The sequence below is a fragment of the Aedes aegypti genome, chromosome 1 (genome assembly GCF_002204515.2).
Source record: "Aedes aegypti strain LVP_AGWG chromosome 1, AaegL5.0 Primary Assembly, whole genome shotgun sequence".
Taxonomy (NCBI): domain Eukaryota; kingdom Metazoa; phylum Arthropoda; class Insecta; order Diptera; family Culicidae; genus Aedes; species Aedes aegypti.
In genome coordinates this window covers 242,972,178-242,987,322 of record NC_035107.1, presented here as the reverse complement: position 1 = coordinate 242,987,322, position 15,145 = coordinate 242,972,178, and the positions used below count along the sequence as shown (strand labels likewise).

The 15,145-nt window shown below is 44.1% G+C and overlaps 1 protein-coding gene across 2 annotated transcripts in view; it reads right to left on the bottom strand.

Annotated features, from left to right (window-relative positions):
- Nucleotides 1-15,145, bottom strand: part of LOC5563548 (serine-rich adhesin for platelets) — a 157,237-nt gene that overhangs the window by 3,915 nt on the left and 138,177 nt on the right. For both annotated transcript variants that reach the window (XM_021837372.1, XM_021837370.1), the window contains 3 exons: nucleotides 2,558-4,115; nucleotides 2,328-2,486; nucleotides 2,128-2,262 (listed from right to left, as the gene is read on the bottom strand). In XM_021837372.1, coding sequence (XP_021693064.1) covers nucleotides 2,128-2,262; nucleotides 2,328-2,486; nucleotides 2,558-4,115 — 1,852 coding nt within the window. The remainder of the gene's footprint in view (nucleotides 1-2,127; nucleotides 2,263-2,327; nucleotides 2,487-2,557; nucleotides 4,116-15,145) is intronic.

Sequence of the window (15,145 nt, the reverse complement as noted above, 5' to 3'; positions counted from 1 at the left end):
AGCTTGGGAGCTTCTCTTCAGAAGCTTGGAAGCTTCTCTTCAGAAGCTTGGAAGCCTCTCTTCAGAAGCTTGGAAGCTTCTCTTCAGAAGCTTGGAAGCTTCTCTTCAGAAAACCTTTGTTTAAAAAGCTGGAAAGCTTCTGTCTCAGAAGCTGGTAGTATTTGTTTCGGAATCTGGAAAGCTTATGTCTCGGGGGCTCTAAAACTTCTGTCTCAGAAGCTGTGACATTTCTGTCTCAGAAGCTAGAAAGCTTCTGTCTCAGAGGCTGGAAGTATCTGTCTCAGAATCTGGAAAGCTTCTGTCTCAGAAGCTGGAACATTACTGTCTCAGAAGCTAGGACATTTCTGTCTCAGAAGCTAGAAAGCTTTTGTTTCAGAAGCTATAAAGCTTTTGTCTGGAAAGCTGGAAAACTACTGTCTCAGAAGCTGGGAAGCTTCTGTCTCAGAAGATGAAAAGCTTCTGTTTCAGAAGCTGGGAAGCTTCTGTCTCATAGTCAGAAAGCTTCTGTCTCAAAAGCTGAAAAGCTTCTTCCTTAGAAGCTGAAAAGCTTATGTCTTAGAAGCTGAAGAGTTTCTGTCTCAAAAGCTGGAATTCTGTCTAAGAAACTGGCAAACTTCTGTCTCAGAAGCTGGCAAGCTTCTGTCTTAGTAGCTGGCAAGATCCTGTCTCAGAAGCTGGAAAGCTTCTGTGTTAGAAGCTTGGAAGCTTATTCTCAGAAACTTAGATGCTTCTGTTTCAAAAGTTCGGGAGCTTTTGCCAATATAGCTTGGAGGCTTCTACCTCAGAAGCTTAAAAGATTTTATATTAGTAGCTTGGAAGCTTTCATCTTAAAAGCATGGAAGCTTCTCTTGGAAGCATTCTCTTCTCCTAAAGAGAATTTTCTGTTTAAGAAGCTGAAAAGCTTCTGTCTCAGAAGCGGGAAAGCTTCTTTCTCAGAAGCTGGAAAGCTTTTGTCTCAGAAACTGGAAAGCTTCTGTCTCAGAATCTAGAAGTTTCTGTCTCAGAAGCTGGAAGTTCCTGCCTCGGAATCTGGAAAGCTTCTGTTTCAGACGTTACAAAGCTTGGAAGCTTCTCTCCAGAAGCTTGTAAGCTTCTCTTCAGAAGCTTGGAAGCTTCTCTTCAGAAGCTTGGAAGCTTCTCTTCAGAAGCTTGGAAGCTTCTCTTCAGAAAACCTTTGTTTAAGAAGCTGGAAAGCTTCTGTCTCAGAAGCTGGAAGTATTTGTTTCGGAATCTGGAAAGCTTATGTCTCGGGGGCTCTAAAACTTCTGTCTCAGAAGCTGTGACATTTCTGTCTCAGAAGCTAGAAAGCTTCTGTCTCAGAAGCTAGAAAGCTTCTGTCTCAGAAGCTGGTAGTATTTGTTTCGGAATCTGGAAAGCTTATGTCTCGGGGGCTCTAAAACTTCTGTCTCAGAAGCTGTGACATTTCTGTCTCAGAAGCTAGAAAGCTTCTGTCTCAGAGGCTGGAAGTATCTGTCTCAGAATCTGGAAAGCTTCTGTTTCAGAAGCTGGAACATTGCTGTCTCAGAAGCTAGGACATTTCTGTCTCAGAAGCTAGAAAGCTTTCGTTTCAGAAGCTATAAAGCTTTTGTCTGGAAAGCTGGAAAACTGCTGTCTCAGAAGCTGGGAAGCTTCTGTCTCAGAAGATGAAAAGCTTCTGTTTCAGAAGCTGGGAAGCTTCTGTCTCATAGTCAGAAAGCTTCTGTCTCAAAAGCTGAAAAGCTTCTTCCTCAGAAGCTGAAAAGCTTATGTCTTAGAAGCTGGAGAGTTTCTGTCTCAAAAGCTGGATAGCTTCTGTCTAAGAAACTGGCAAACTTCTGTCTCAGAAGCTGGCAAGCTTCTGTCTTAGTAGCTGGCAAGATCCTGTCTCAGAAGCTGGAAAGCTTCTGTGTCAGAAGCTTGGAAGCTTATTCTCAGAAACTTAGATGCTTCTGTTTCAAAAGTTCGGGAGCTTTTGCCAATATAGCTTGGAGGCTTCTACCTCAGAAGCTTAAAAGCTTTTATATTAGTAGCTTGGAAGCTTTCATCTTAAAAGCAAGGAAGCTTCTCTTGGAAGCATTCTCTTCTCCTAAAGAGAATTTTGAATTTTGAAGAATCTGTAGTGATCTACATATATGTAAAAGAACTTACCAAAATCGATATGTCTCGTCCCACAGCATTCAAGCGGTCCCGTATCTCATTTTCCTTAAAGAACAAATTCAGCGGTCGACCGTTGATCTCCGTCAGCACCCAAAAGGTAAGCGATAGACCGTCGCAGGATTGCGCCTGAAAGAAATTACCGAGATACTATCATCTGTACATACCTACATCCAACTATGCAGAATACTAACCTTCGGTGGCAACCCGTGCCTCGCCGCGAGACTATTCGGCACCACGTCCACAATGGTGGCGGTATTGCCATCCCGGATCAAACCCAAACACTGCGCATCCAGTTCCCGCCGGATGGCGTAAACCCGTCCAAACGGTACCCTTCGGATGATCAATTCCACCTGTAGACAGAAAAAAACAGCCATTACAATGACACCCAACAATGGACCCTCTAACGAGTATCAAAACTTACAAAAAGTCCCGGTGCTCCGCGGATCACTTTATGCGCTTCCGCGGCACTCGTAATGGCCATTCCGGCCACCGAAATCAGTTGGTCTCCGATGTGCAGCGCATTGTACAGCACCGGATGTTCCTTCTGCTTCCACCCGGCAACCCAAACGGCCCCGAACGCATCCACCAGCCCAATCGAGTTGATGCAATCCTTCCGGCGCAACTGCAGCCGTACTCCACCCGGGTGCATCATTTCACGGCGCAGTTGCATCACCTGTTGCTCCCGCAGGGTCATCTTCCGGTTGGATCCGTTCATCGAGTCCAGCTGCTGGTTGATGAGTTGGTGGTGCGGTCGGAATGGCTGCGGTGGCGATTGCAACCGAGACGCGCCATTTTGTCGTGCCCGCATGACCGGGTTGCCGGAAGTTTCCGGTTGCGCATCCGAAGTCGATGAGCTTCTTCGCCTCTGTTCGTTGATTTCGTTCCGGAATTTGTCCGCCGTTTGTTGGGCCGATGGTTGCCGTCCCCGAGCAGGATCGCGGCCACCGGCAGCGACCACGTTGGTTGACCTACTGATCACCATCTCGGTAAGGCCCCGTTGCAACATGGGCCTTTGCGGTTGAGGCGTGTAGATGTTCTTGTCGACGGGAGTTCGCTTCGAAGGACTTAGATTGCCACCGGAGGGAACGGCGGGACTGCTGGCCGACGGTAGAATCCCGCTTTTTTGTCCGGAGGAACTTGCTACACCACCGTCGCCTTGGTTCTCCTTGTTTCCCTGTCCGGTTGTTCGGAGTTGCTTGATTCGGTTGAGCTGTATTTCGGAATGACTAGACGATCGTGGTTGTTTGCTGAGGAGGTTGATCTTGCTTTTGTTGAGTTTGGCCGCGACCGAACTTCCCGACGCTATTTGAGGCGGCGATTGCAGACTAATCGGCTGATCCAGATTGTTGACTACTTGAATGGGTGAGGGAAGTAGAAATACCTGCTCGTAGTGCTGCTGAGGAGGCGTTCTAGGCCTATCACATGACGAGTTTACCGAAATTTGCGTAACCGTGCCGAAGTTGCTATCGCTCTTGATGGGCGTTGAAGAGGTCGCAACAATGACCGTGGGTTGCGCCGTCGAAACACTAGTTGAGCTGATGGTTACATTGGTGCTACTACTACAATTACTACTGCTACCATTACTAACGAGATTAGGTACTTTCACGGTTGTGATCTGCCGATCGTTGATCGAGGCGATGATCGACGGTTCCTGGAGATGATGAAGGTGATCCTGCAGACTTACATGAACATGGTGGTCGTATTCGACGTTGGACGGAATGATTTGCACGTTGCTTTTGTAATTGTCGTCGCTCAGGTCATCGGTGATCAGGGTACTGCCGTTGGACAGTTTGCTGACCAGTTCCGGTTTGGTGGTGCGATGTTTCGCTTTAGGAGACGCGAGTAGCTTAACGGGGGACTCGCTGTCGCTGGACCCGTTCGACACCTGGATGATGGTGACGTTGGCAGAGGCAGATTTGCTCGCCGATTTGTTGCCCGATTTCCGGCGAGTACGCTTCGGGTCGTCTCGGTTCGTGTGCCTGGGGAAGAGCATGGGAAAACAAAATAGAATTGATGAGTACATAGTATGTAAGAGGAGAGAAATCAAGTACTCGTAACAAGAGATATCAGTCATGAAATGTTCCATTATTAAAGGTTCCTCACTGAAACTCAAGGAACCCTGGAAGAATTCTCAGATCAGGCTCCGACTAAATTACTGCTGGAATTCTAAGGAATTCCAAGAAGAGTTCATGGAGGAATGGCTAAAGTGATCTCTGGAGGAATTTCTGGAACAGTCTCTAGAGGAAACCCTAAAAAAAATCTCAGGAGGATTACTTGAGAAATCCATGGATCTATCCCTACATGAATCCCATGAACAAAACTTTGAAGATATTTCTGAAGAAATACTTGTATGAATTTCTACATTATTTTCTAAAGGAATTTTCCGAGTAATTTATAGAGGATACCTTAAATTTTATGCAAGAACATCTGGAGGAATCCTCCCCTCATACTTCTTTCGAAATCATGAGCTTGATTGAATCGGCTGTACTCATGTAAGGAACTAAGCAGATGACTGTTTGGGACTGCCAGACATCCTAATTGTATAAGTGCTGCTGATTGGCACGTCAGGCAGCAAACCGATAGAAGGATGAGAGATTCGAGATTCTCAGAGAGCCTAATTGATGTTGCAATTAGCTTACCCACAACAGATCGTACACAGCTGAGTTTTCGTATGTTCATAGGGACTAAGGTTTACATGGATATCGAGGGAAAGGCAAATTATGTCAAAGGTTTGCTGTGGTTACCAGATTGGCTAATGTATCAGGCGTAAAGCTATGCGTACCATAATGATGGAAGCTTGAACGAGGAAAGGCACGAACCTGGTGTTGAATCGATATCGAATGACGCGCCAGAGGAATATGATGATTCCTTCGGAGATCCTATAGATCAGGCCTGTCCAACCTTTTTGAACCGCGATCCAAATTGCAGAAACATTTTTAATCCCTCTACCGGCAGCTTCATTTTTTACCCCAAAAAAATAATTCAAATCGCGATAACTTTTTTTGTTTCTTGGTATTTTTGCACCAGTTTTTTACAGGTTCTCAAAAAACTCTTCTAGATTTAGAATATGTGTCGATATTGATTATTGGTCATCTGGAACTGGAGATATTACAAAATTCTTTGGGGGACCGACGCGTAGTCATAACCCACGTGAATAACTAAGGCTTCAGAACTTTTATCGTATTCGGATATTCACTCCTTGGAACAATACATTAATGAGAGCACGTTGTGAAAAAATGAAGCAATTTGGTGGAACCGTCTTTGAGTAATAAGCATTTATGTTTCTGGTACCACGCTGACCAAATAAAGATCTTGAAAACTTCAAAAAACCTCATATCGTAATTTTCAGATTTCTCCAAGAATACTGAACCGATTTGCATGATTTTTTCAGAGTAGCCCATTATTACCTGGCAATGTATAGCCCACATTATATTTTTTTGATGAATTGAGCAAAAACAAAATGCCCTCCAAACACATTTTGTATGGAGAATGTCGGTCCCCTAAGCAACATTGGAATATCTTCAAAACCAGATCATCAATGAATAATATCGACATGGATTCTTAAACTAGAAAAGTTTTTTTAAGAACTTGTAAAAATATGGTGCAAAAATACCAAGAAACAAAAAAGTTATCGCGATTTGGATATTTTTTTTTTGCGGTAAAAAATGAAGCTGCCGGTAGAGGGGTTAAGCGACGGGCCATTCTTCAACGCACAGACAACTGCTTGAAAGCTAATGCAGCCCACAGACGCTCAGACGATTTGACCAACATTGGCTTCGCCCTCAGGTTGATGCTCATGTTGATGCTATGTTTGACCGGATTGTGCTATTTTCTCCTGAACGCCAGTTCCCCGAATGACCCATTTCCCTGAAAAGTTGCGAAGTTCAAATAGGTGCTATAATAGTTTTCAGTGACATAATACAAATCACAGCAATTTTTTGACAGGAATCAAAAGAGGGAGGTATCTGGTCATTCTCGACTATACACATGTTGCCAAAAATGCCTAGGACAGTAAAACTTGTAAGGATCGCCAATCAAATAAAGGGTGCATATCGGATGACCAGTACGTTCACCACCCTGAAATGTATAGAGTAACGTTTCGGGAAAGTGGGCTATTCGGGGAAACAGGATATTCGGTGAAAAGTAGCACAACCGTTTGACAATGTGGTTTGTTTGTGAAACCGATTTGACGGTTGACGAATTGGTCGGCCAAAATCAAACGAGTTTGATTTTGCTCAAACCACCCGTGGACGGAGCCAAATGTTTGACGGACTGATCGTATTGTCTGTAGGGAAGTTGCACGAGCATCGACGTTAAAATGTCAAATTGAAGCTTCGACGTCACATCGGATTCCCGATACTGCTTGATTGCGCATTGCATGTTAAACGAGTGTGCTTCCGGTCCTTCCTTACGGGATTCCACCAGGAGTTCCTTTAGAGATTCCTTTAAAAGTTCTTCCATTAATTGCATCAGGAGAACTTCAAAAGTTTCCATCAGAAGTTATTGTAAGGATTCCAGCAGGAATTCCTTCAGAGATTCCACCAGGAAATCCATGAAAATTTCCTCCTGGGATTTCATCAGGAGTACCTACAGGGTTTCCATCAGAAGTCCCTCTAAGGATTACATCGGAAGTTTCTCTAGTGATTCCATCTGTAGTTCCTCTAAGGATTCCATCTGAAGTTCTTCTAGTGATTCCACCTGGAACTCCTCCAAGGATTCCATCAGGGATTTCGTCAGGATTTCCTCCAATGATTGCATCAGAAGTTCCTTCAATAATATTTTTAGGACTTCCTCCAGGGATAAGATCAAATGTTCCAATAGGGATTCTATCACGAGTATCTTTAGGGCTTCCATCAGAGATCTTTAAGGGATTTCATCAGGAGTTCCACCAGGGTTTCCCCCAAGAGTTACTTCAGAGATTCCACCTTAAATTCTTACAGAGATTTTATCTGGAGTTTCTCCAAAGATTACATCAGGTGTTCCTCGACGAATTCTATTTAAATTACTTCTAAGGACATGATAAGTAGTTCCTCTAGGAATTCTATCATTAGTGCCATCAGGAATCTTATCAGGAGTTTCTCCAGGAATTTCACATGGAATTAATCCAAAGAGTCTATCAATCCTTGAGAACAAATACATCAGGAGTTCTTTTAGGGATTGCATAAGGAGTTCCTTCAGGGATTCCATCGGGAATTCATTCAAGAATCTTATCGTTAGATTCTTTAGAACTTTCAGCAGGAGTTCCTATAGAGATTCCATTAGGAGTTCCTCCAGCCCGAGCAACACACATGTTATAATAGTGTATCATCAACTTTAATATGACTAATTTTGGTCTCATATCAGTCGATAATACACAATTATAACATGTGTGTTGCTGGGGAGGGATTATCAGAAGTTCTTATAGGAAATACATCAGGAGTTCATCTGGGGATTACATCAGGAGTTCTTTTAGGGATTTAACCAAGAGCTCCTGCAGGGTTTTCATTAGCAGTTCCTTTAGATATTCCACCTGGAATTCCTCCAGGGATTCTATCAAAAGTTTCTGAAGGGATTCCATCAGGAATTCCCCTAAGCCATTCAACAGGGATTTCATCAGAATTTCCTCCAGAGATTCCCTTAGGAATTGCTGTATGGATTCAATATGGAATTCCTACAGCGATAGTATTAGAAGTTCTCCTAGGCATAACAACGATAGTTCATCCAGGGATTCAATCAGGAGATCCTTCAGAGATTCTACCTGTAATTCCTATGGGGGTTCTTTCAGAAGTTTTCTAGGGATTCCATCAGGAGCTCCTTCGGAGATTGCACCTGTAAATCCTCTAGAGAATATATCTAGAGATTATATATTCCATCAAAATTTCTCCTTGGGATTTGATAAGGAGTTCCGCTAGGCATATTATCAGAAATTCCTCCAGGGACTTCATCTGGAGTTCCAATAGAAATCCCGTCAGGAGTTCTTTCAGAGATTCAATTAAAAGTTCCCCAGAAATTACATCAGAAGTTCTTTTAGGGACTACAGCAGGAGTTCCTCTAGGATCCATCAGAAGTTCTTCTAGATATTTTTTTCAGGAGTTCCTGCAGGTTTTTTTTATTAGGAGTTCCTTCAAAGATTCTACCTGGAAATCCTACAAAAATTCTATTAAGGGTTTCTGTAGGGATTCCATCGGGAATTCCTCCAGGAATTACATCAGAAGCTCTTCCAAGGATTCCATCAGAAGTTTTTCTTGGGATTTCATCAGGAGCTCTTCAATAGATTTCATGAGGACTTTCTGCAGGGATTCCACTAGAGGTTCTTCCTTGGATTTGATTATAAATGCTTCTGAGATTTCATTATAAAATCCTCCAGGGAGTCCATCAAAAGTTCTGTCAGGGATTCTATCAAGAATTCTACCAAACACTAAAGATTATTTAAGGAATTCTAGCTTTATTCTGGGGTCCATCAGGCTGTTTACTTCGGATTCCTCCCGAAATATACTAAGGGGTTTCAGAATTTTCTTCCAGGGTATTCTCTAGTGAATTCTTCAAGAGATTCCTCCAGGAATTCTCGATGGATTTCCTCCGGAATTAATCAAGGGATGCCTCCTGAAATTATTCATGCAATTAATCCCGGAATTCCTTAAATTCCTTTACGGAATTTCTCCCGGAATATCTCCAAGGATTGTTGAGAGTTATCAGGAATTTCTGTGGCGATTTTACCGGAATTGTATACCAGACATTTGGGAATCCCAAGAGTTCCTCCTGGAATTTATAAAGGCGATTCCTTCAGGAATTCCTATGAAAATTCTTTCAGTAATTCCACCAGGAAATAAATTCTGCTATGATTTCTACTAAGGATTCCAGCTAAAAATCCCATACATAAATCTTTCAGGAATTCCTTTAAAGATTCCACCAGAAAATTCTCCATGGATTTCACCTGGGATTCGCCCAGGTAATTCTCCAGGATTTCCATCAGGAAAACCTCCAAGGATTTCAGTCGAAATTTTCATAGGGATTTCACTAGAAATTCTTTACCGGGAATTCAAAAAATCCTCTAGGGTATTCTAAAACATGCCAGAAAAAAATCCTTCAAGAATGCCACCAAGATGATCTTCAAGGATCCCATAACGAATTTCTTATGTGATTTGACCCCAATTTCCTATAAAGATTCCACTAGTATTTCTTCAGAGACTGCACCAGTATTTTCTCTAATTATTTCACCAGTAATTTTTCGAGATTGGAGTTTTTCAAATAATTTCAACAGGAGTTTTTCCAGGGTTAACACTGGGACTATCACCAGAGTTTCGCTAGAATTTCCACAAGAAAAATCTGCCAGACTTTCACCAGAAGTTCTACCAGAAAATACTTTAATGGTTTTACTAGGATATTCCTTTTTAGAATTTATTCAGTGTTATCAGATTTCTTTTCTGAAAACCATCCATATTTCCGCGAGAGAATCAACCAGGAATCCCGCGAAGGATTGAACAATAAATTTTTTTTTCTCTACTCTAGGTATTCCATCAGGAAGCTTCTACAAAATTCCAAAATACTATTCCTCCAGGGATTCCACAGATATTTACTCAGTGGATTAAACAAAGCGGGTGGTAAATGACTGGACAATGCGTACCATTGGTACTTCGCGTACCTGCAGGTATAAAATAGACCCCATTTGTGGTCCTTAGCCTCTTGTCCAGTAACTCCTATCCCTACCTCCCCGTGGTGCCGCCTGGGATACGAGTAACCGTAGGGAAGATCGGGTAACCAACCCTGGTGGAACCTTGGTCGTATGCTGACAGGGAAGGGGGGCTCCTCTCTTCTGAGGGTGTAGCTTATCAGAGCGTCTGTTCTCCATGTTAGGGGCGGCTCAAAACAGCGTCTGTTCTCCATGTTAGGAGCGGCTGATCATCGTCCTAGTGCCAGCGTGGGACTCTAAACAGTGCTGTGCACGATGATCCTCCGGCGAGACAGGGGGTTGGTGCAGGCCTTACAAGCCAGCCGTAAAAATCGTCAGTACAGGAAGCATACAATGTAAATTCGGACCGGAACAATCGGCATAGACCCAGGCATCGAAAACGGACTAACGATTGGAAACTCGGATCATGGAACTGTAAGTCTCTCAATTTCTTGGGAAGTACCCGCATTCTTTCCGAATTATTGAGGGTCCGCAAGTTCGACATCGTAGCGCTGCAGGAGGTTTGCTGGAAAGGGTCGACGGTACATACGTATAGGGATGGTTATACCATCTACCAGAGCTGCGGCAATAGACATGAGCTGGGCACAGCTTTTATCGTGATGGGCGAAATGCAGAGGCGCGTGATTGGGTGGTGGCCAATCGACAACAGAATGTGCAAGTTGAGGATCAAAGGCCGTTTCTTCAATATCAGCATAATCAACGTGCACAGCCCTCACCTAGCGAGTGACGATGACGATAAGGACGCTTTCTACGCGCAGCTGGAACGTGAATACGACGGCTGCCCAAGCCATGATGTCAAAATCGTTATCGGAGATCTCAACGCTCAGGTTGGCCAGGAGGAGGAATTTAGACCGATTATAGGGAAGTTCAGCGCTCACCAGCTTACGAACGAAAACGGCCTTAGACTGATTGATTTCGCCGCCTCCAAAAACATGGCCATACGTAGTACCTACTTGCAGCACAGCCTCCCGTATCGGTACACCTGGAGATCACCCCAACAGACTGAATCACAAATCGACCACGTTTTGATTGATGGAAGGCACTTCTCGGACATTATCGACGTCAGAACCTATCGCGGCGCAAACATCGATTCGGACCACTACCTTGTGACGGTTAAAGTGCGCCAACGACTCTCCGTTGTGAACAACATTCGGTACCGACGCCCGCCCCGGTACAATCTGGAGCGACTCAAGCAAGCCGAAGTCGCAACTGAATGCGCGCAAAGCCTTGAGGCAGCGTTGCCGGAAGAGGGAGAGCACACCGAAGCCCCTCTTGAGGACTGCTGGAGTAGTCTCAAAGCAGCCATAAACAACGCAGCGGAAAGTGCCATTGGGTTCGTGGAAGCAAATCGACGGAACGGTTGGTTCGACGAGGAGTGTCAGACGGTTTTGGACGAGAAGAATGCAGCGCGGGCGATGATGCTGCAGCAAGGCACCCGTCAAAACGTGGAACGATACAAACAGAAGCGAAGACAGCAAACCCATCTATTCCGGGATAAAAAGCGCCGCCTGGAAGAGTTGGAGTGCGAAGAGATGGAGCAGTTGTATCGTTCTCAAGAAACACGTAAGATCTACAAGAAACTAAATGCATCCCGCAAAGGCTTTGTGCCGCGAACGGACGAACGTGAGGTGATTGAAAGGTGGAAGCAGCACTACGATGAACACCTAAACGGCGCAGAGGAGGAAGATCAAGACAGCAGGAGGAATGGCTTCATCGGTACGGCGGATGAGGGAGACGTGCCAACTCCCACATTAAGTGAAGTTAAGGATGCTATCAAACAGCTCAAGAACAACAAAGCAGCTGGAAAGGATGGTATTGGAGCGGAACTTATTAAAATGGGCCCGGACAGGTTGGCCACTTGTCTGCACCGATTGATAGCCAGCATCTGGGATACAGAACAGCTACCGGAGGAGTGGAAGGAGGGAATAATATACCCAATATACAAAAAGGGTGACAAGTTAGAATGTGAGAACTATCGAGCGATCACCATTCTTAACGCAGCCTATAAAGTGCTTTCCCAGATCATCTTCCGCCGTCTATCGCCACTGGCAAGCAGATTTGTTGGAAGTTATCAAGCCGGATTTGTGGACGGTCGATCGACGACAGACCAAATCTTTATGTTGCGGCAGATCCTCCAAAAGTGTCGCGAATATCAAGTCCCTACGCACCACCTATTCATCGATTTCAAAGCGGCCTATGATACCATCGACCGCGAAGAGCTATGGAAGATTATGGACGAAAACGGTTTTCCCGGGAAACTGACTAGACTGATCAAAGCTACGATGGATAGTGTACAGTGCTGTGTGAAGATATTGGGTGCTTTATCGGACCCGTTTGAAACACGCAAAGGACTTCGACAAGGCGATGGTCTTTCCTGCCTCCTGTTCAATATTGCGCTAGAAGGTGTTATGAAACGGGCGGGCTTCAACATGCGGGGCACGATCTTCAATAAATCCAGCCAGTTCATTTGTTTCGCTGACGACGTGGACATTGTCGGAAGAACGTTCCAGGTGGTTGCTGAACAGTATACCAGGCTGAAACGTGAAGCAGATCGGGTTGGATTGAAGGTAAATACGTCGAAGACGAAATATCTGCTGGCTGGAGGAACCGAGCGCGATAGAGCTCGCATAGGCAGACGCGTGACGATCGACGGGGATGAGTTCGAGGTAGTGGACGAATTCGTCTACCTCGGATCATTGATAACGTCGGATAACAACTGCAGCAGAGAAATTCGAAGACGTATCATCGCCGGAAGTCGTGCTTACTATGGACTCCACAAGACCTTGCGGTCTGATAAACTTCACTTCCGTACTAAGTGTACCATGTACAAGACGCTAATAAGACCGGTAGTCCTCTACGGGCATGAGACGTGGACAATGCTTGAAGAGGACCTGCAAGCGCTAGGAGTTTTTGAACGACGTGTGCTTAGGACGATCTTTGGCGGAGTATGTGAGAACGACGTATGGAGGAGAAGAATGAACCACGAGCTTGCGCAACTCTACGGTGAACCCAGTATCACGAAAGTCGCCAAAGCTGGAAGGGTACGATGGGCGGGACACGTTGTGAGAATGCCGGACAACAATCCCGCAAAAATGGTGTTCAACTCAAATCCGGCCGGTACAAGACGAAGGGGAGCGCAACGAGCTAGGTGGTTTGACCAAGTGGAGCAGGATCTTGGAAGTGTGGGGCGATCGAGGAATTGGAGGTTAGCAGCCATGGACCGAGTTAGTTGGCGTAACATTGTGGCGCAGGTCATGTCTTGAAGGACGTAGCGCCAGCAAAAGTAAAGTAAAGTAAGTATTAAACAAAGCATTTCTCTGAGTCCCTTCAGGTTGAATCCCTAAAATAACACCTGGAAGATTTTTTGGGAATTTTTTTCGGAAATCACCAAATAAATCACTGGAGAAGTTCCTTGATATATCTCTGGAAGAACTTTCAAAGCAATCCCTGAAGGAGTTTCTAAAGGATTCTCTAAGGTGTTCAAACATGAGAAAAGTCTTAAAACTTTCCGCGGGCCGTACGTTGAGCAGGCCAGTTGTAGATTCCTTGCGGGGTCTGTGGAATTCTAAAAAACTTCAGCGGAATTCAAAGATTTTTTTTTTCCTAAGAATTTTTAGCAATTCCTACAAATTTATAAAGATAATCCTGCGAACTCTGGAAACTCCTAGTAGCTTTGTGCAATTTGTAGCAGGTATTCTGAAAATTTCCAGCAGAATCTTGTGGATTTTGAGTTGATTCTTGCTGAATCAATCAATCAATCGAATCCTGGAGATTTCCAGAAAAAGAATAGTGTGGATTTCTAGCAGACTTTTGAGGGTTCCGAATGGCGTTCGGCGATTTAACCTCGGGATCCTAAGAATTCTGAGGGAGGTCTGAACAGTACATGTAGATTCTTAGCGAAATCTTGAGGATTACTTGCGAAAGCCTGGAAATGCCTAGTGGGGTCTAGGAATTTCTTAAGTGGACCGTGGAAAATCCCAACGGTATCCTGGATATTTCTAGCATGCTCCTGTTGGTGTTCAGCGGAGTATAATGAGCGGGATCTGGAGATTCCTAACAGATTCCTGGGATTTTTAGAGGATTCTGTGGATGCCTTGTATCCTAAAAATTATCATTCGATTCTTGGTAATACTGTGCGGAGCCTGGTGAGTTTAAGCAAACTCCTGGGATTTTTAGGGGACCCTACAGATTCCGAGTGGTATCCTGAGAATTTCTATAAGAATCTTTAGGATTCCAGTAGGGCTTCCTTAGCCGAGTGGTTAGAGTCCGCGGCTACAAAGCAAAGCCATGCTGAAGGTGTCTGGGTTCGATTCCCGGTCGGTCCAGGATCTTTTCGTAATGGAAATTTCCTTGACTTCCCTGGGCATAGAGTATCATCGTACATGCCACACGATATACGAATGCGAAAATGGCAACTTTGTTATAGAAAGCTCTCAGTTAATACATAGTTCGAACGAAACGAGTAAATTTCTGAGACATATAATGCACATAATTGGAGCGTGGAATATCATTGATATTTACATTATAAGTCATGTAAACTTGACATGTTTACATCGCATAAATGAAGTTCACATGACGTGTACTCTTCATTATTTTTAACAGTGTAACTGTGGAAGTGCTCATAGGAACACTAATCTGAGATCAGGCTCTGTCCCAGTGGGGACGTTAATGCCAAGAAGAAGAAGAATGTTTTCTATTGGTATCCTGACGGTAAAGGGGATCCTATGGATTCCTGGCAGGCTCTTGAGGTTCTTGAGGATTTCAAGCAAGATGCTTCAGATTACTAGCGGGTTCCTGGGGATTCGTACACACTAAGCTCTTACGGTGAATTTCACCGTAATCTCAACAGCTTAACAGTTCGGTGAAATAAAACACCGTTACTTCGTCGGAATTTAACGGATTCCGGTGATTTTTTACCGAACACCGTAAAAATTTACCGTACTCCGTTAATTTATTTTTTGCAATTCCTCATCGTAATAGGCTGTTTTTCCTCACGCCAATCTGTCATGAAACTCATTACGCATCTGAAACCAGTGCTGTAATGATTCATTACGCAACGCTTTATCATTACGCAACTGTTTTAAGTTGCGTAATGAATCATAACACAATATTTTTTCAGAAATTATAGAATAATGGTGAATGCATTCCGATATAATTTCTGATAGCCTCAAGTGGTCTTCTACGAAATTGCAAAAAATGTTGTACGTAACTCGTTGCAGAACTCGATTTTTAGAGCACTCGTCGTAATTATCCTACTCGGCAAGCCTCGTAGGATAAACTTACGACTCATGCTGTAAAAATCATCATTCTGCAACTTGTTCCGTAAATTACTATTACCGA